This window comes from Dermochelys coriacea, chromosome 21 (genome assembly GCF_009764565.3).
Source record: "Dermochelys coriacea isolate rDerCor1 chromosome 21, rDerCor1.pri.v4, whole genome shotgun sequence".
In the NCBI taxonomy this organism is placed as follows: Eukaryota; Metazoa; Chordata; order Testudines; family Dermochelyidae; genus Dermochelys; species Dermochelys coriacea.
Window position 1 is genome coordinate 4,942,667 of NC_050088.1, and position 19,036 is coordinate 4,961,702.

A 19,036-nucleotide genomic window follows, 5' to 3' on the forward strand; every position below is an offset into this window, starting at 1 on the left:
TACGGACACTCATCACCCAGAAATAAAACCAAGCCCCTTTAAGCACTTATTTTGGGCAACCAAAAATCACTGGACACTTTAGGCTCACTATTTAGCGTGTAACATTGCAAGAGCTAAAGGCAGATTGCTTTTCTGAATCTTTTACTCATTTGTAACACTCTCATCCCACCCCATTATAGAAAAGAGCTTGACTGAAAGACCAGTGTCAGGGGGAAAACAAAAGTTAGTTCATGATTATTCCACATGCAGGAACTAGAGGGACATATTCCACCTCCAAAGGAAGAGTGAAAAGCACGTCTCATTTCTGGAAGGACAGCTCAAAATTGAGAAAAAATGCAAGTTACTTGTGAAATTCAGCAGAGGAAGCAGAAGTACCACCCGCAAAAGCTGCGGTGGACCAAGAAGTTATTGAATACCATCTTCTAAATCACTTCCAGTTCCCATTTCAAGATGGGATAGACATGAGGATGCTGAGCAGAAGAAGATAAAAGTGCTCTGCTTTCACCTTTATGTTACAGTAATTCCCTTCAGCAGACCCATGGCTCTTGCCAGCTTGGGTCTCTTCTTGCAGCTGCTGCAGTTGGAGGAATCCTGACCCCCAAATGCATTGTGGGAAAGCACAAGGATTGCAATAAAACAGAAGGGACAAACTTACTCATCAGTCATCCCCACTGCTCTCAGAGCCCTGCCGGCACTGCCCCCAACCTGGTTCATTTCTTATCCTCTAGGTCCGTTCCTAACAACTGGGACCGTCCACCTCTCCCCTCAAACCAGTCTGTAAAGTCTCTTGATTTGAGGCGAGCATCAGGCAGGACAGATCCAGACGGGGTTAGCGTTGGAGGTGCTCACGGATCAGACAGAAGGGAAACCTGTTACTAGATGCATAATACGAACAAATCAGAGTTTTGACACTTGCCTGGCTCACAAACTGGCAGAGGTGGATCCCACGTGTCATCAGTTTGGCACCGACTCAGACTGTGACCCTTCATGGTGTAGCCGGGATCGCACTCAAAGGTAACACTGTCATTATATAAATAGACACGTCTATCACCAGATACTCTTCTTCCATTCTGGATTTGTGGGGCTGGGCATCTGACCTCTGAAAAAGAAACGCTTTAGCTGAAACACAGGGCCAGAGAGGAAGAAAAACATCTCCGCAGCCTACGCAGCTCTCAAGCCTTTTTTACACTTTCAATATTTTCGATGTAACTTGTTTCACTAGCCTATATTATTCCTACTTGAAACTGAAGATTGTTATGGGAAATGTGGAGGGCCACCCTGTGAGGAGGAGATGGAGATACACTGGTAACAGCCTAGGTCCCTTCATAGCAACTTCGCAAGGGTTCTCTCCTCATGGAGTGTCCTGTGCACCAATCTCCAAGTCATGGGAGCACCCCCAGGGTAAAGCCAAGGAGCTCAGTCCTACAAGGAACCAAGGGGCCTTAACACCCAGTGACATCAAACTCTGAGGGAGCTCAGCAATCCGCACAGTCAGGCCCAAGATGCTTCACGAGGCTGCTGGCCCCAGCACCGTACCCTCTCTTCATTAGCATTAGAAGTGCCAGCGTCTTTCAACTTGCCTACCAAACTCCTTCAAACACAAAACAGCACAAGTCCGGCTTACAAATATCCCAAGATTATCTATCTACCTATAATAAAACAGTAAGCTATGTATCTAGCTACGCCAACAGCGCCAGACCATTCTGATATCAGAAATAAGTTAACCCTTGCTGTTGGAATGGGTCATTGGTGTGAAGGAGATTGCACAGAGAGTAGATTCTTTAGCCCAACTGCCGCAGTTCTTCCAAACCACCCACACAACACCACAACCGCCACACACAATAACCCCTCACAAAATAGCCTCTCTCCGCAGCACACACCACTCCCTCGCCACCCACAGACACAGATCGGAACAACCGCCCACACAACACAACCAGCACACACAGTCAGCCCAGACACCCACAGCCCCTCTATGCAGCATACATCCCCCAGTTCTTACCTGCACAAATTAACACAAATATCCCAGTGCCATACATGGTCACCCACGTCACTGGATTAGGACTTCTTAGAGCCATCTGCTTGGAGTGCAGAGCAGCTAGGAGAGCTGCCTGGGCATGCAATCTAGAAACTTACACCCACCACCTCCCTAACATTCACCAGTGTCATCCCTTTGCTGCAAGGGTTAAAGACCTTTAACAGCATTCCTATACAGTTGTGACCCTAACTGCTCTGCTAACAGAACTGCTCTATGGGTGCATCCAGACCAGTTTCCACCTCAAATCTTCAGCCCTGCTCCAGAGCTGTTCACTCTCTGTCTAACGTGAATCATGCAAATCTTGTGAAGATGTTGCCACGGGCAGGCACACTAAGTGCAAGTTTTTAACTGGAGTCTCACCTTTGTGGGTTTGTCTGGACCTGGACTTTCTACACACGAAACAGCAGAGCTGGCAGGAGTTTTTCACCTACACAAAGCCTACCTCCACACCGAGGGGACGCGCACTCCACTCTCCGTTTAGCCCGTCCTTGGTTGTGCAGTGAATAGAGGCCTCTCCAGTGAGTGGGTAACCATTGTCACATTCGTAAATTACAGCTGAGCCATAAGAGAAGTCCTCCATTATCACCCAGTGTGCCTTCCATTGGGGATGTCAGGAGGCGGAAGACACGGAATACCTGGAGAGACACAAGATATTGAGAATCACTACTGGTAAAGAAGCAGCTCCAGTTACTGAATCTGCTAAAGTAAACTAGGTGCACGAGCTATGAAACCATTAGAATGTACTAGCCCAACAGGCAACGGCCCAGGGATGTCTGATGTGATTGGGCCCCGATGTTACGTAAATCACCAAACTGACTTACTAAGACAAGTGCTAACTGTAGCATCTTACTGATGAGTAGACTGGTTTTCTGATTCATGGTTGATGAACAACAGAAGCTATTCACAGAAATAAGGGAACTAATCTTACTACTGTTCTCTACCTGTAGTGTGAGACTTCCCTTTCATGGGCTACTTTTGCTTCTCTGTCCCAGCAAATGCAAATGTCTCTGAGAAACAGAGGTTGCCTAGTACAGTGGTTCTCAACCAGGGGTACATGTACTGAATACTCAAGGAGCTGACTGGGGAGATATCTGAGCCATTAGTAATTATCTTGAAAAGTCACGGAAGACAGGAGAGATTCCAGAAGACTGGAAAAGGGTAAATATAGTGTCCATCTATAAAAGGGAAATAAGGACAACCCCCCGGGAATTACAGACCAGTCAGCTTAACTTCAGTACCCGGAAGGATAATGGAGCAAATAATTAAGCACTCACTTTGCAAACATCTAGAAAATAATAAGGTGATGAGTAACAGCCAGCATGGATTTGTCATGAACAAATGCTGTAAAAATCAAGCTGACTGATATCTTTCTTTGACAGGGTAACAAGCCTTGTGGATGGGGTGAAGCGGTAGATGTGGTATATCTTGACTTTAGTAAAGCTTTTGACACTCTCTCGCATGACCTTCTCATAAACAAACTAGGGAAATGCAACCTAGATGGAGCTACTATAAGGTGGGTGCAAAACTGGTTGGAAAACCATTCCCAGGGTGTAGTTATCAGTGGTTCACAGTCCTTCTGGAAGGGCATAATGAAGGGGTCCTGAAGGGATCAGTTCTGGGTCCGGTTCTGTTCAATATCTTCATCAGTGATTTAGATAATGGCATAGAGAGTACACTTATAAAGTTTGCGGACAGTACCATGCTGGGAGGGGTTGGAAGTGCTTTGGAGGATAGGATTAACATTCAAAATGTTCTGGACAAACTGGAGAAATGGTCTGAAGTAAATAGGATGAAATTCAGTAAGGACAAATGCAAAGTACTCTACTTAGGAAGGAACAATCAGTTGCACATATAAAATGGGCACTGGCTGCCTAGGAAGGAGTACTGCGGAAAGGGATCTGGGGGTCATAGTGGATCACAAGCTAAATATGAGTCAACAGTGTAATGCTGTTGCAAAAAAAAAAAAAAAAAGCGAACATCATTCTGGAATGTAATAGCAGGAGTATTGTAAGCAAGACATGAGAAGCAATTCTTCTGCTCTACCCTGCGGTGATAAGGTATCAACTGGAGTATTGTGTTCACTTCTCAGTGCCACATTTCAGGAAAGATGTGAACAAACTGGAGAGAGTCAAGAGAAGAGCAACAAAAATGACAAAAAGTCTAAAAAACATAACCTATGAGGGAAGATTGAAAAAATTGGGCTTGTTTAATGGAGAAGAGAAGACTGAGAGGGGACGTGATAACAGTTTTCAAGTACGTAAATGGTTGTTACAAGGAGGATGGAGAAAAATTGTTCTTCTTAACCTCTGAGCACAGGACAAGACGCATGGGCTTAAACTGCAGCAAGGGAGGTTTAGGTTAGACATTAGGAAAAACTTCCTGACTGTCAGGGTGGTTAAGCATTGGAATAAATTGCCTAGGGAGGTTGTGGAATCTCCATCATTGGAGACTTTTAAGAGCAGGTTAGACAAACACTTGTCAGGAATGGTCTAGATCAGGGGTTCTCAAACTGGGGGGTCAGGACCCCTCAGGGGGTCGTGAGGTTATTACATGGGGGGTCACGAGCTGTCAGCCCCTACCCAGACCCCGCTTTGCATCCACCATTTATAATGGTGTTAAATATATTTTCAAGTGTTTTTGATTTTATAAGGGAGGGGGGTCGCAATCAGAGGCTTGCTATGTGAAAGGGGTTACCACTACAAAAGTTTGAGAATCACTGGTCTAGATAATACTTAGTCCTCCCATGACTGCAGGGGACTGGACTAGATGACCTCTCAAGGTCCCTTCCAGTCCTACGATTCAATAATAAATCAGCTCATCTAGATATTTGCCTAGTTTTACAACATACATATAAAAAAGCACTAGCAAAGTCAGTACAAACTAAAATGTCATACAGTGACTTCTTTATACTGCTCTATATACTATCCACTGAAATGTCAGTACAATATTTATATTCCAATTGATTTATTTTATAATTATATGTGGTAAAAATTAGAAAGTAACCAATTTTTCAGTAGCAGTGTGCTGTGTACTTTTATGGCTTATTTTGCAAGTAAGTGGATTGTAAAGGAGGTGTAACTTGGGGATATGCAAGACAAATCAGACTGCTGAAAAGGGTACAGTAGTCGGAAAAGGTTGAGAGCCGCTGGCCAAGTATACAGGAAGTGTGGCATCTCCACGCTTTCTGGAGGAGTTTTATATAACACTCTGTTGAGGAAGGGACTTCAATACGTACCGTTTTAAGATCAAGGTGTTCCATCCCAATCAAGCATGGAAAAACGCATGATTTTCCTGCTGCACAGTAAGCTGGTGTCCACACTACCAGGGCACAGGTATGCCTTGAAGTGCAGGTAATGAGCTTCTTGTCTAATTTGGGATTATTACAAATACCTATCAGGCACACCTCTTACTTTATTTAAACATGCAGAATGGCCAATAACCATCGTGGTAGAACATTGTTGCCATACCAAGCTCAGTGCCTTTTTCATTTACTCAGTTGTCAAAGAAAGACGAAGTTCTTATGGTCAGGAACTTGAAACAAGAAACTTCTTCCTAGGATAAACCCCCTTCACACACACACACACCAAGATGCTCTTGCGGTTAAGATACCTGGGACTTGGCGATCTGGATTAAAATGTTGGCTCTGTTATTGACCAACTCCCTATATCACTCGGTATACATCACTTAATCTCTCCGTTTCTCAGTTCTCCCTCTCTAAAGTGGTGATCATAAAGCTTCCCTACCCCTTTATTAACATTTAAGAGGCAAGCAGAGAAGAAACAGAAGTGCCCACGTAAGCACCTGGACGGACACCTGTAATTTACTTACGCTCACAAATGGGAACATCACCACTCCATGCAACACGCGTGCTAGAAATCTCACATCGTCTGTAAGGCTGTCCAATCAACCGGTGCCTGGAGTTAGGCAGAGGGGGTTATCAGTTGTTACCTAGTCTTTTGCTGTAGGAGTTCTCCTGTGAAGCTCAGTTATTTGGGAAGCTCTTCTCCCCAGCCACAGCAGGTGGGACCAACACCACTGACTACCGAGTGATGATCATAAGAGAAAAGGCTCCTTGCCAACTCAGAACTCCCCAGCCCCCCGTAGAATTAAACCATGGAACAGAATCCTATGTAGGCCCAATGAGGTGGCATTCTTTGAGCCAGGGGATCCAAATGTGCTCTCTCCTGTGCTCTCAAGTCCTCCTCGCCACATCAGCAGGGTCATTCCCAGCCATGGAATCACAAGCCACAGGCAAACTAGTAACATCTGCACTCTTAGGCAGGCTGCTGGGAGGTTATTATTATGCCTGCTCCATTTTGGTTTTATATTTTTCGCAGTGGAGTGGATAGGTTTTTGTGGGCCAGGCAGACCCAGCTGGGGTCTGGCTAGCTTGAGATAGTCAATCATGCCAGTCGTAACCCATGCAGGTGCTATAAGCCACTGCATCACACAGGTCCATATGCACAGATATTGTTGAATAAACCAATGCAGAGGTGGGTCTAGAGTTCAACACCAGCAGCTGCTATGGCCGTTTTCTGTGACATGGGAATTTACGCAAGAAGAGATTGTTCCTTTTTCAATACAGACATGACACTCCCTACAAACGTTCCAGCCAATCCTGCAGCTGCAGACCTCTGCTTTTCAGGCCACTGAAGCACACAGTCTTAATCTTTCAAAGGAGGGGGCAGACAACAGCTCTTCTGCCACCATATCCCCAAAGCTCTAACTCAGACAGCTCTCCGGGCTGGGTTTGTCCTTGGAGATAGATGGGAAGTTAGCCAAGGAGCCCCTTCTCTGCATGGCCCTGAGGAAAGGCAGCCATTTCCAATTATTCAGAAGAAGAACTATTCCCACGTCAAAGCAGGGGTAAAATCCAAGAGATTCCAAGGTTTGCCCTGGTCACTTGGATCCTACTCTCCACAGGAGACATCTATGCTCAGCCAGCACCTGCAGGCAGAGCATTCAGCTGGCCAAATTGTAACTAAAGTTTGTACAATCAATGGCAGAGCATGAATGAAGAAAAGAGGGAGACTTATTCCAATCCGTCTTTCCTCGCCTATAAAAATTATATTGATTGAGCCAAGGAGACGGAGGGCTGATTTAGTATGGAAGAGTAAACTGCTTTCAGGAGTTGGGAGGAATATGAAGATATCCATTTGGTTCCACAGCTGTAAGCGAAGCACAAGTAGTCAGCTCAGGCAGTCTGAAACTTACCCTTCTTCACACGTGAAGTTGACGGTCGACCCAAAATGGATATCTGTTACAATAACTCTGCCGTTCTCCGGCTCTCCTGGATGACCGCATGATTTCTCTGGTAGAGAACAAGGCTAGGATTAGGCTTCTCTCTTTCAATGCAACAATTATCTCCAAGACCTGTCCATATTTAACATTCCCCACAAAGATGGCCTTTAGAAGGGCCCAGAATAGGCACAGCGAGAGAGCTTTACTAGTCACTATTAACTATTTAAAGATACTTTACATTTTTGCAGCGTGGACACAACCTAGTGCCTTTAAGACCTTTTTCTAACAATGGAAACAAAATATTCACTTTTACAGAACTCGAGTGCTTTTGACCAGCTTCCATTTTCAAGGCATGTAATAACGGGTTGTAGCTGTGGGTCTCTTCTATATCCAGACCGACAAGTGTATTTTGCAGTCTCCTCAACGGAAAAGTTATTCTGATTTTTATACTCATTCCTCAGCTCAGCAAAGCTTAACCTAGTTGGGACTCCACAGCCAACTGGGAAGAAAGGAAACACAGATGAGAAAGACAAGTCACATCTACAGTGCTGGTACCTAAAATGCAAACATGGCAGGTGCAGGCAGATAAAAAAAAAACAGTTTTACAAAGGCCATGTCTACGCTACCACGTATGCTGGCAAAATACCCTCTGAGCGACATACATTTCACTGGCATAAGTGGTAGGGTGCACAGCGCTATGTGCTTCTCCCGCCAACATACCTACACTAGTCTCTGGGGTGGTTTTATTCTGTCAAAGGGAGAGCTCTCTCCCGTCGGCATAGAGAGGCTACATGAGCAATCTAACAGTAGTGCAGCTGCATCAGTACAGCTGTGCTGCTGTCAGCTCACTAGTGTAGACATGGCCAAAAAAAGAACTGAGGATCTGCCTTATAACATTCTTCAAGATGTTACACGAGTGATTAACACACACACACCCCATTTCCATCTGGTTATAAAGATCCATCATTGGATTTCCTTAGTCCAATGTCATAAATTATGCCCTTGTTCAGTGGTACTATCAGCTGGAGACTAAATGATTATAATTATCCCTTCTGGCCTTAAAATGTATGAATTAATTCCCATTGTAACCAGATCCCTTGAGTCCCCGTCTAGTGCTTTCTCCATTAGACCACACTGCCTCTTTCCTCTGAATCAGGCTGATAAGCTAGAACAAAACATCTAATGTTTAATATTTATATGTTAGACCCCAATCCTACAACTGTTCAAAACAAGCAGACCCCTGAGCATAATGACAGCTAATTGCAAGAGCAGGATGTAAGTGTTTATACTAAAGCATTCCTATAAATAAATGAATATTCAGACTGAGCTCTCCAGTCTCTATTAGCAGGCTTGGTGACTATTCCCCACCGACAGTTTTGATTGTGTACATGGAGCACCTGTTATACTGATGTTCTGCAAATCTTTCCATTCCTTTAGATGGATGTTTGAAATACCTCTTACCCTGCAAACTCAGAAAACAAGGGACTGATATTTCAGAGACATCACTTTCCAACTTTAAAAAACCCCCAAGATTATATAAAAGTAACAAAAAAGTCGTTACTAAACAGGAGTTAAGATGTCCCAGTCTATGCCTGTTCCTCTCTACATACAAACTTTGATACTTTTTATTAATTAATATCTGATTAAAAAAAACTCACACCAGTCCTATTACATTTTCTTTAATTCTATCTTTTAGTCTACTAACGTTTCCCTTTTAAATTAGATTCCCTTATCAGTTTTCTTTCTTTCTTAGGGCTTATATTTGCCTGTAGTACCTGAGCACTTCCCATATTAGATAGATCAGCAGAGAAGAGGCAGCTAGAAGACATAATAGGATCTCCTGTGCTTCTCTTTTCCACAGTTATCGGAAACGCTGTTTACAGTTGGCTTTTTTGGAGAGGTTCATTTATAGGAAACAGCTTGCAGAGGGAGTTTTTCGTTACTTCTGTAAATATTATTGTGGCTATGAGGGATTTCTCCTTGTGTATTTTGTCTTCCTGCTTCTTTTGGGTTAGGAGGCCACACTGCTGCCTTCTAAATGCTTTTCATGAACTCTTCTGCATCAAATTTTGCAACGTTTTGCTAAATGGTACAAAGCTACATTACTTAGCCCAGGGAAAGCCGTTTAAATAGCACTCAAGTGCTACTGCTTGCTTTGCTGTTCTTACACCAACCCTGAAGGTTCTCCACTTCCCTAAAATTATTAACATCTTACCTGCAGACTGCAAGAAAAAGGGGGCATTTCTCTTATTTAGAACCCAAGGAACAATTATTGGAAAGAAATGGAAGTCAAAATAAAAGGCTTGCAGCTATGAAAATGAAATTTCTGAGCTTTCTGAATTCAAGGCAGATATCAAACTCCTTTATCAGTCAGATTTTAACAGCCTGCAGGCCACTGAAATACCACAATGACATCTGCAAAATTATAAATCAGTTGGTTTCAGAATTGGTGGGAAACCAACAAAATAAAAAGTTATGAAGACTCACAGTTTAACACTGACATAAAAGCCTTACTCTGAACCAAAAAGAAAAGGAGTACTTGTGGCACCTTAGAGACTAACAAATTTATTAGAGCATAAGTTTTCGTGAGCTACAGCTCACTTCATCAGATGCATTGCTTATGCTCTAATAAATTTGTTAGTCTCTAAAGTGCCACAAGTACTCCTTTTCTTTTTGCGAATACAGACTAACACGGCTGCTACTCTGAACTGTGAACCAAGAATCACCGCTACAGTCTCCTAGCCAAGTTTAATAATACTGAGCACTTAAACAGCAGTTTATGTTGTCACAATCCTGTAGGATTATTAACTAGTTGCAGGATCAGGATTGAAGTGATTACACTAAAGAGTTCCCATAAAAAAAGAAATATTACATCTGGCCTCCCTGTCTCTATTAAAAAGAAAAGGAGTACTTGTGGCACCTTAGAGACTAACAAATTTATTAGAGCATAAGCTTTCGTGAGCTACAGCTCACTTCATTGGAGTGCCACAAGTCGTCCTTTTCTCTTTGCGAATACAGACTAACACGGCTGCTACTCTGAAACCTGTCTCTATTAAGAGTCTTAGAAGATAGTCTCCTCCGAGAGTTTTGACTGTCTATGTGGAGCAGCCATTATACTGATAAAACAACGGGATTCTTCCGAAATGAAATTGCATTCAGTAGCTAAGAAACCCTATAGTTTAATACAGTGAACAAAGGAAATGGGGTACAACTATGTAATACTTGAATTTTTCACCTATCTTTCACTTCTGCAAATGAACGGCAGTGGTTTGACAGTGCTCATTGACCTACTATATTTATCCATGTATAAAGTACGTCTTCTATTTCAAAAACACAGTGCATCAAAGCTTAAGCAGAAGTCTCACTTCCCACATCCTCAAGATAAATGCCATTGCAATGATGACTTTCTTTAGCTCGTTAGCCAGTCACAACTGGGTGAAATTCCGTAGTCCCGAGTGAAACGAGGCCCCTGTGGTTGTGAGTGGGGACTTATGCTTGAGTAAGGGAATTCAGAATTTGATCTGCTGACCTAAAAGAACAAACCAGCACCTGAGCAGCACCTTTTACCTTACAATCTGACAACACTTCATTAAGCCTATGGCAGAGTACTTACACCCATTTCCTGGAGGAGCAAAAGCAAAGCTCAGCAGGATCAAGGGACTTGCCCAGGTGACAATGACTCTGGCCAGCCTAGTTGCACTGTCCCAAGGGGAGCTAAGGGCCAAAGGCCGCCCGGCAGCATAGAGGGAGACAGGAGATGGTTTGTGACCCTCCTTCCCGCTTTAAGACCCCAGGAGGGGGTGGCTAAGGCAGGGGGAGAGCTGTCAATACACGGCCTTTCACCCGGCGCGTCCTTCTAGACCCTGACACGGCCCCCTTAGAGTGGGCGCCCACCTTCAGAGGCGCCAGATCCCCCTTTTTGTGGGGGGGTCCCGAACCCCCCCCGAGTGATAACACACCCAGGGCTGGCTCCGCTCACCTGCGGGCACCTGCCGGGGGCAGAGAGCGAAGGGGCCCGGGGGGGGGGAACGGGCTGCAGAAGGGGGGGACCAGAGGGATGCGCAGGGCTCCAGCATCGGCCCCTCACCTGCAGCCCGGGCGGCGGCAGCCAGAAGCGCAGCGAGGCCGCCCAGGAGACGGAGCAGGAGCCAGGCGCGGCGCATCCTCCCACCCGGCGGGGCAGCAGCGAGTGCGGGGGGGGGGGCCCCGGGGCCGGCGGGAGATGTCGCCCGGCAGCCGCCCCCGCCCCGGGGGAGGGACCAGGGCGAGGCGGCGGGTCTTTCCGCGGGCGGCCTGAGAGGAACAAGCGCTGCCCCCCCCCCCCCCAGGGGAACCGGCAGCTGCAGGGGCGCCGCGAGCTCCCGCCACCGAGCCGCGGGGGGGGGGGGACTCGCTGGTCCCCTGAGCGGCCGCGTGGGCAGCGGGTTCCCGCCTCGCCGCGGGGGAGGGCGAGAGGGGCCCTGGGGGTCACTCCTGGGGCGAGCTTCGCCCAGGCGGTGCAGTCCCAGCTCGCCCCAAGGGTTTGGGTTTTGCCCTGGGGCTCTGGGCCATAAACCACGGGAGGGAGCCCAGGCCCTGCTGAAACCAAGGGGTCGGGGTCGGGGTCCGGGGGGAAGCTCTGCCATTTACTGCTGTGGGGCGCGGATTTCACCTTTTCCCTTTTGGGAAAACCTAGGCCCGAAGTCGATGGGGGGGGGAGAAAGGGGGAGTTTGTTCTCAAATCTGCCCCACCCCACCCCACCCCTGCGAACAAGGGCCATTAAAAAAAAAAAATTTTTTTTTTAAATACTGAAAGTTGCTCGAGTGACCAAAAGGCCCAAAAGAAAAGAAAAGCCCAGAGCCCAGAAAGTGTACTTTCGATAGCAGCGGCGCAGGCTTTTGAAAAGCGGTCTCTGGTTTTGGAGGCCTGAGGTGAGGTTTTTAAAAGACTTGGGCTTGGCAACGCGGCCACGGCTGGTGGCGTTTACCTTGGCCAATTGACGTTGGAAAAAAGCTGGGAAACTTCGAGGGAGCAGCTGTGCTGGGGGGGTCACTAAACTACTGGATGGGGGCCATGTTTAAAGAAGGGAATTTTTGCAGAGTGAATTCTCTATTATTGCTGCAAAAAGAGAAGTTGCTCAGCTGTTGCCAGGTCACAGGCGTTTACTGTGGTTGCATTGTTCAACAGAACAAAGAGGGTGGTTACCTGTGAATTTACCAAGAAGAAGGGCTTGTTCCTCCTTCCCAGAGCACTCTTTTAGCATGGTCAAAAGTAACCCCCATGCCCCAAAGGGCTGTAAACACCACAGGGTAGGAAGTTGAGACAATGCAAAGGGAAGAAAAAAGGCACAAAAACAAAACTAAGGTAAATGGGTAGCTAGGAGGATTTTCCTCTTCTGTAAGCAAGTCAGTTAGAATTGTGCAGTTCATGAGCAACTGGAGGGATGCAGCACTTACAAGTGGCGCTCATAAGTCCCGCACTAGTTCTGGAGCTGGAACCAGCTGAAGAGGAGCGTGCCGTCTATCTGCGGCTTCAGTTGCATTTCCTTTCATGCATCTCTCCTTCCTGACGGTCAGCATAAGAAGCAGGTATCGAAAACTCATACTGTTCATTATCAAGGAACATGCAAAAGGTTGAAGTTTCTATCTCATATTTAAAACCACATGCACTGGGTTAGCTAGACCTTAAGCTCCCGCAGATTCATGTTACAACTGGTCTCTGTCTCTCACACACACACACCCACCCACCCACCCGCGCAGGGTGACCAGCAAGATGAGAGATGGAGAGCCACATACAGCATCTACTGCCTACAGAAACTTTAGTCTAAGCACACATGACTGCCAGGCTGAATGAGTACCACCACTCTGATATATTTTGCTTTTCACAACTAAATCTCTGTACAACTTTTCATGAATGATGTACCCGAGTATTTGGATTCTAATATCTAAACTATATTGTTAAATCTATTCACCTAAATTTGGGTTATTGCTGATTATGTACTCTATGTATCATATGACTTTAAAAAACAAACTTTGTATTTGTGGATAATCTAAGCACTATACCCACATGTATAGACACTCTTCCCAATTATATAATTTTTTTTAACGTTAGCTTTAATAAAAATTTTAAATCTGTTTTACTTCACCATCCCAGCCCCTCACTAATCTTTACCAAATTTGGTGCATTTCTACACATTTTATGAAAAAACATTTACTATTTTCCTGGAGTTGAGAAGCCTCAGCTCCACCTTAAAGTGTTTTTTCAACAATTTCCATTTCATAACCTCATTGTATGGAAAGTTATGAGCAGAATCACTTGTTACGGAAAAGAGAAAGGCAGCTAATGTGACTAACATCAACTCCCTTTCATGTCAAGTCAGCTCCCAAAATCTTTCAATCGGACTTTTCCTCTTTAACTCACTTAGGCTCTTTTGAAAATACCATTAATTGTCCTTAAAATGTCAGTAGCATCCACTGGCCCATCGACACTAAGCTTCCCAGTGCTACCGCCATTGGTGGCCTTATGTACACTGGGAGCTGGTCTATACTAACGCTGTAAATCAAGCTGAGTTATGCAATTTACTTAACTGAAGTTGACATAACTTGGGTTGACTTACAGTGGTGTCTATACCAAGCTGTGTCAATGGAAACACACTGTCAACATAGCTTCTGCCTCTCAGGGAGATGGAGTACGGACATCAACAGGAGACCGCTCTCCCATCGATTTAGCGTCTTCACCAGACCTGCTAAAATAGACACTGCTGCATCAATTGCAGCAGCGCCCATTTAGCCAGTAGTGTAGACATGGCCTGAGCTTTTGTCCTGCTTTCAGCCACTAGTGGTCTGACACCAATATAGCTCCATCAGTGCTCAGCCGTAGTGTAGACAGGAAAACTGCTATAAACTGCAGTTGGCCCTAGTGCAGCTTGCACCTACCCAGGCTTGAAAACATAAATTGCACTCGTGCAAAACAAGGCTTGATAGGGCAAACCTGATGTTACGCTGGGGATTTGAATTGCTAACTGAAAACCAAGACACATCCCCAGTGTAGATATGACCTTAGCAACAGTGGGAAGTTACAACATCTAAATCCAGATACATCCTTCAGGTAATCTGAGCAACGGCAAAGCTTCATTAGATTAAACATCTTTGCAGTTTCTAATGAGTATCAGAAATCTGTTTGTTTCACATAGATCCTAATCCTACTGTAACACCGACAGACCCCAGTCGGGGACCTCTGGAGCTTAGTGCATGAGCCTCTACCACATGAGCTGAAAGCCAACTGGCTGTTAGCAAAGGCTGTAGAGCAGACTCATTTTATGTCTCTCTCTAAGTGGTCTTGGTGCCACTAAATGGGACAGAACACTACACCCAGGAGATGTGTGGGTTACACTATCATGCTCTTATTCAGTTTGGATAGTATCTTAGTGCACAAGTGATCCCACAGAAGGTATACACCCTGTAGTTTCATGGCAGTGCATTGTTACAAGGCTGACAAAGTGCTATCCCTTGCTAGAAAGATCCATGCCATAAGAAATCATGTATTTTTATGTGTATTGGGGGGGGAGGAGAGTGGGTGCAAAAAGTAGCACTAGATTCATCTGCTCTAGAAAGCAGCAACCAGACCACAGTAGAGGGGTAGATTTCAAACACATTTTTACATCACTGTTGAGACCATTTCTATTTTAATGCATAAGGGAAAAAATAGTCAGGATGCTGTACAGTCTTTGTACAGTATTCCTTTTATTCAGAGAAAAGACTTAAGTACAACATAGAAATTCAAGTTTTTTCATTTCATAAATATGCAGAGTGCCATGTAAAATTATGTACAACTTGTATAAATACAAATAATTTATGTTTTCAGTGATAGTGACAAAATAGCTTTTGGTTATGAATACCTTCTCACAGCAGAGAATTATTTCCTGAATGTAATAAGCTTGCTTTAAATGCTACCAAATTTATTTTCAGCTACTGAAATAGAAAAATAAAATACATTTATTTTAGGCACAGAATCACAAATATAACCATTTTACTGCTTACTCATCAGCAAGTGCTCATAAGGAAAGAGAGGTAATTTGTTTTGGCTCTCGGTACAAGCTTAAAAAATTTGATAGTGTGGATTCTGAACACTTGAGTCTCACACACATCCGCGCACTTCACCCTGGGATGCTACACTGAGGACACACTGAACACAAGACTTGGGGTAAGAATACTTTGGGGTTGGGTTTTTTTTGTTGTTGCTTTTAGAGAGTTTCCTGGACATTAGAGCAAAGGAATACTGATTATTCTGGAGATGCGATTTAAAAACTGAAGATAAATTTGAATTAACAAAAGCCTACAGCAGTTCAAGGAGTATCTTTGGCATCATTAATCTGTATTTTAAAAGGGATAATAAGTACTTCAAGATAGAAACCTCCAAATACAAATACAAATATTGCTTGCAATAGCCAAATCCACAACTCCGAATACAACTGTAGCGAGAGGAATCTGGGATCATGAGAGAAGTTTAGTGCAATCATAGGAGGTTGCCCTCAATTTTTCTATTTTCTTCCAATGTCATGTTCACTGTCTGATGAACAAGTTAGTAATCAGCACTGCTAGAATGATAGGCATCTTTCCTGCAAAACCAAAATAAAGGAAGTGTTATAACCAAAGTAAAAATGCATATCTTGACTTCACTCAGGGTGTTTAGGTTAATGAGTTTTTTCATTTTATGTTCTGCCTGAAAGATTTGTTTTGTTAATTTTAGAGTTATATTAACACAATTATAAACTAATTTCCAATTAAAGCACAGTTCATGCTGTTTCTTCTCAGAGGCCATGTCCAAAACAGAAAAGAGGCAGAAAAAAAAAATTCATGGAGTAGCATTAATCTGTAATCAAAGTTGGCAAACAGTGATAAGTTAGCTATTACATATCCTAGATACAGGAGAACTGGACTATCTATGCTCGCTCCCTCCCCGTAAGGCTCAACGGTTTAGAACACTGGAAAGGTGGGGGGGGTCATCTATAACATAACACTGTTTTAGGACATATTAGTTTCTATCACATTATAGAAGAATCATTCAACTGTACACCCCAAGAATCTCAGAGTACTACTGAAGAGTCAACAGTACTTTTGTACACTGTCAGGGCCCACGGTTTCACAGTGAACCCACTATGAAACACACCCACACCACCTGAGCTCTTCAGCAGAGATCTGTTTAGCATCTCCTGCCTGCTGGAAAGCTCTGCATACAAAATTGTATCAGCTAAAATATAAAGTCTGTATGTTACTACTAGTCTACTGAATGAAGTCTCAGATTTAAGGATATAATTGCAACCTTACACCAGAAATGAAAGTCCAACATGGGCTTTGTAGCATTAATATTCTTCTGGAGAAAATATCTGTTCTTATATTATCAAAATGGTAATATACTGAAGTAACGTTTATATATGTTAAGACAGAGCTGTTAATGACAAGTTACATCACAAGGACATAAGGCACACAATGCATTCATAACTGCTGTAGTTGACAAAATGGTTACATAGAAATGAAGAATTTAGTGGATATTCAGAAAAGTGTCTCATTCAACATATCTGTTCAGGCCACAGAACAAAGGTAACAAATTAATTTATATTTAATTAATATGTTGCATAGTTGTATTATGTTTTTGCAGATAACGGTTCATCAGAACCACACCATCTTTTCACATTGAAATAAATATTTTCTATAAAAAAATACCTTTCAAGACCCAAGCAAGTTTTTTTTTCACATTCCTGTAGATCACTGAAGCGCTGATTTGCATCATATGGGCTGAACAGCAGGAAAGGAGAGAAACTAATTCAATAAAATATGACTCCAGAATTCAAAAGTAAAAATCAAAAGTTGCTTTTGCTTCTTTACAGGAGGCTTTTTATATAATTAGAACTCCAAAGAAAACTGATGCTGAATACTAGAAATTTTTTTTTGATGGCAATGGACATTTTTGGGGGGTGGAGGAGGGGGAGAGGGAAGTAGTGGAAGCCCTATTACCTGGAACTTTTAAAACTAGCATTGACTAAAACTATATAAAAAGCACTGTAGAGAACAATCCTGCCTTTGCAGGGACAGGATGATTCGACAGGTCCTCTCTCTCTCTCTCTCTCTCTCTCTCTCTCTGAGTTCTAGAAATCTACACAGTCATGAGCTTAACTGGTTTAAAAAAATTATTGTGTGTTATTCCCATATCATTTGATGATTTAAAAAAATGTGAAAGATTTTTTTTTAAAAAATTAGTTCATGCTATTTATTTTTGCATTTCTTTCAATGCACATAGGGAAAATTTACTTTCCAAGCACTAGCGCAATGAAGCATTGCAGTGTTATAAACTCTAAGAGAATGTTTAAATCCAAAAATGTTATAAAACTTTATGTACAATTTTCTATTAAAACTCAATTGTGAAAGAAATCCCATAGAAGGTAAAATCTATACGCAATCTACCCAGCTGTGCCCCTTTTAAAGGAGGCACAGTTTTAACTCAAGCTTCCTATCAATATTTATATTCATATTTCTGCCCATCAAACATCCCCAGGGACTGCAGCAAACAAAGCTTCAGGTTCACATGATTGGGTATGTATGCTAATTTATAATTAGCATATGTGCTAGAACCCCTTTACTGAGTGAAGTCTCAGATTTATTTAAGCATATTTCTCTTCGAGAAAACATTCAAAAGAGCTATTAATAGTTTGACAAAAGATTGGTCAATATGCAATTTCATTAAAGACAAGTATAAAGATTTTAAAAGTGTTTCCTAAAAACTGAAGTTAAATCATTGGGAAAAACCTATGGCTTTACATTTTCCGACAGCAAACCGTCTCTGGGATTAAGTTAACACAAAAACAATACACAACATTAAAACTAAAAGTCTGAGTTTTAGATTTCAGTTGTGTGTTTGATCATTGTTTCTCACACAAAAAAAGGTGTATGTGTTTTGATAAAGGTTGAGTAAAACTAGCCACATTGTGCCATCTCCTGAATCAGGAACTGTTGGTTAGAATCCTGTTTCCTCACACAAAGTCATTGTTGTACGTGGGCTAGTCTGGGCATTGTAAAAATCGCAGTGGAATACAAGAAAGCAATGTACTGATTTTCTTCTCTAATGTGCATGTCTTTTCCTATTTAATAGATAGCTCTGGTTAAAATGTCTTGGAGGACGAGTTACCTCATTTAGGATAGTTCTCTTTCAAAATTGTCCCCAGTTAAATCCTAGCAAGTCCATATTTTTCATAATCAGAGAAAGACTACATAGCAACATGCTACTTGCAAGTCATCTTAATGTTGGGTTTTATTCAAGCAGTAAAAGCCCATTTTAAATGCAAGTATCTTTTCTTGTGGACCTTCAACACTAAATATTATTCAAAAGATTTTACTAATTGGGCTTCCGAATACAATATTACCTTCAACAAGCACCAGGCTTGATGATGACGACAAAAATGCAACACGTCACAACAAGCATAAGTGTTGCTTCAGAGGGATAGTATCTAATAGCTCACAACTTGAATTATATTGTGTTTGAGCACAACATCTGGTCAATGTACCTCCTCTAAAAAAGCATTAAAGGATATCGAAAATAAAACGAAAGCTAAAAAAGTTATACAAAGCAGAAAGAATCTCTCAAGTCAATTAGCTGTGTAGCCGGAGACAGTTCTAAATAAGAGTTAACAAATAAATGTGTTAGTCTCTAAGGTGCCACAAGTACTCCTTTTCTTTTTGCGGATACAGACTAACACGGCTGCTACTCTGAAAGTTGTAGGATGCTGC

General features: G+C 43.0%; 2 protein-coding genes across 2 annotated transcripts in view; both read right to left on the reverse strand.

The window, feature by feature from the left end:
- LOC119846317 (complement receptor type 1-like) overlaps positions 1-19,036 on the reverse strand; it is a 158,525-nt gene that overhangs the window by 53,181 nt on the left and 86,308 nt on the right. The window contains 2 exon segments of the mRNA XM_043500721.1: positions 917-1,113; positions 16,979-17,050. Of these exon segments, the coding sequence (XP_043356656.1) occupies positions 917-1,113; positions 16,979-17,050 (269 nt within the window).
- Positions 962-11,462, reverse strand: LOC122457146 (complement decay-accelerating factor-like). Its single transcript, XM_043500617.1, has 6 exons — positions 11,364-11,462; positions 7,584-7,775; positions 7,250-7,346; positions 5,864-5,949; positions 2,478-2,670; positions 962-1,099 (listed from the first exon to the last, which is right to left on the reverse strand). Exons 1-5 carry the CDS (start codon positions 11,437-11,439, stop codon positions 2,618-2,620), a joined length of 504 nt encoding a protein of 167 aa, XP_043356552.1. The 5' UTR covers positions 11,440-11,462; the 3' UTR covers positions 962-1,099; positions 2,478-2,617.

Excerpts from the sequence above, each read along its gene's own strand:
- LOC122457146 (XM_043500617.1), bottom strand. The coding sequence starts at position 11,439 with ATGCGCCGCGCCTGGCTCCTGCTCCGTCTCCTGGGCGGCCTCGCTGCG. Across the intron at positions 7,347-7,583 it reads AGCACTCGAGTTCTGTAAAA|AGAAATCATGCGGTCATCCA; the intron begins GTGAATATTTTG and ends GTTCTCTACCAG. Across the intron at positions 2,671-5,863 it reads TGATGTTCCCATTTGTGAGC|GTATTCCGTGTCTTCCGCCT; the intron begins GTAAGTAAATTA and ends GTGTCTCTCCAG.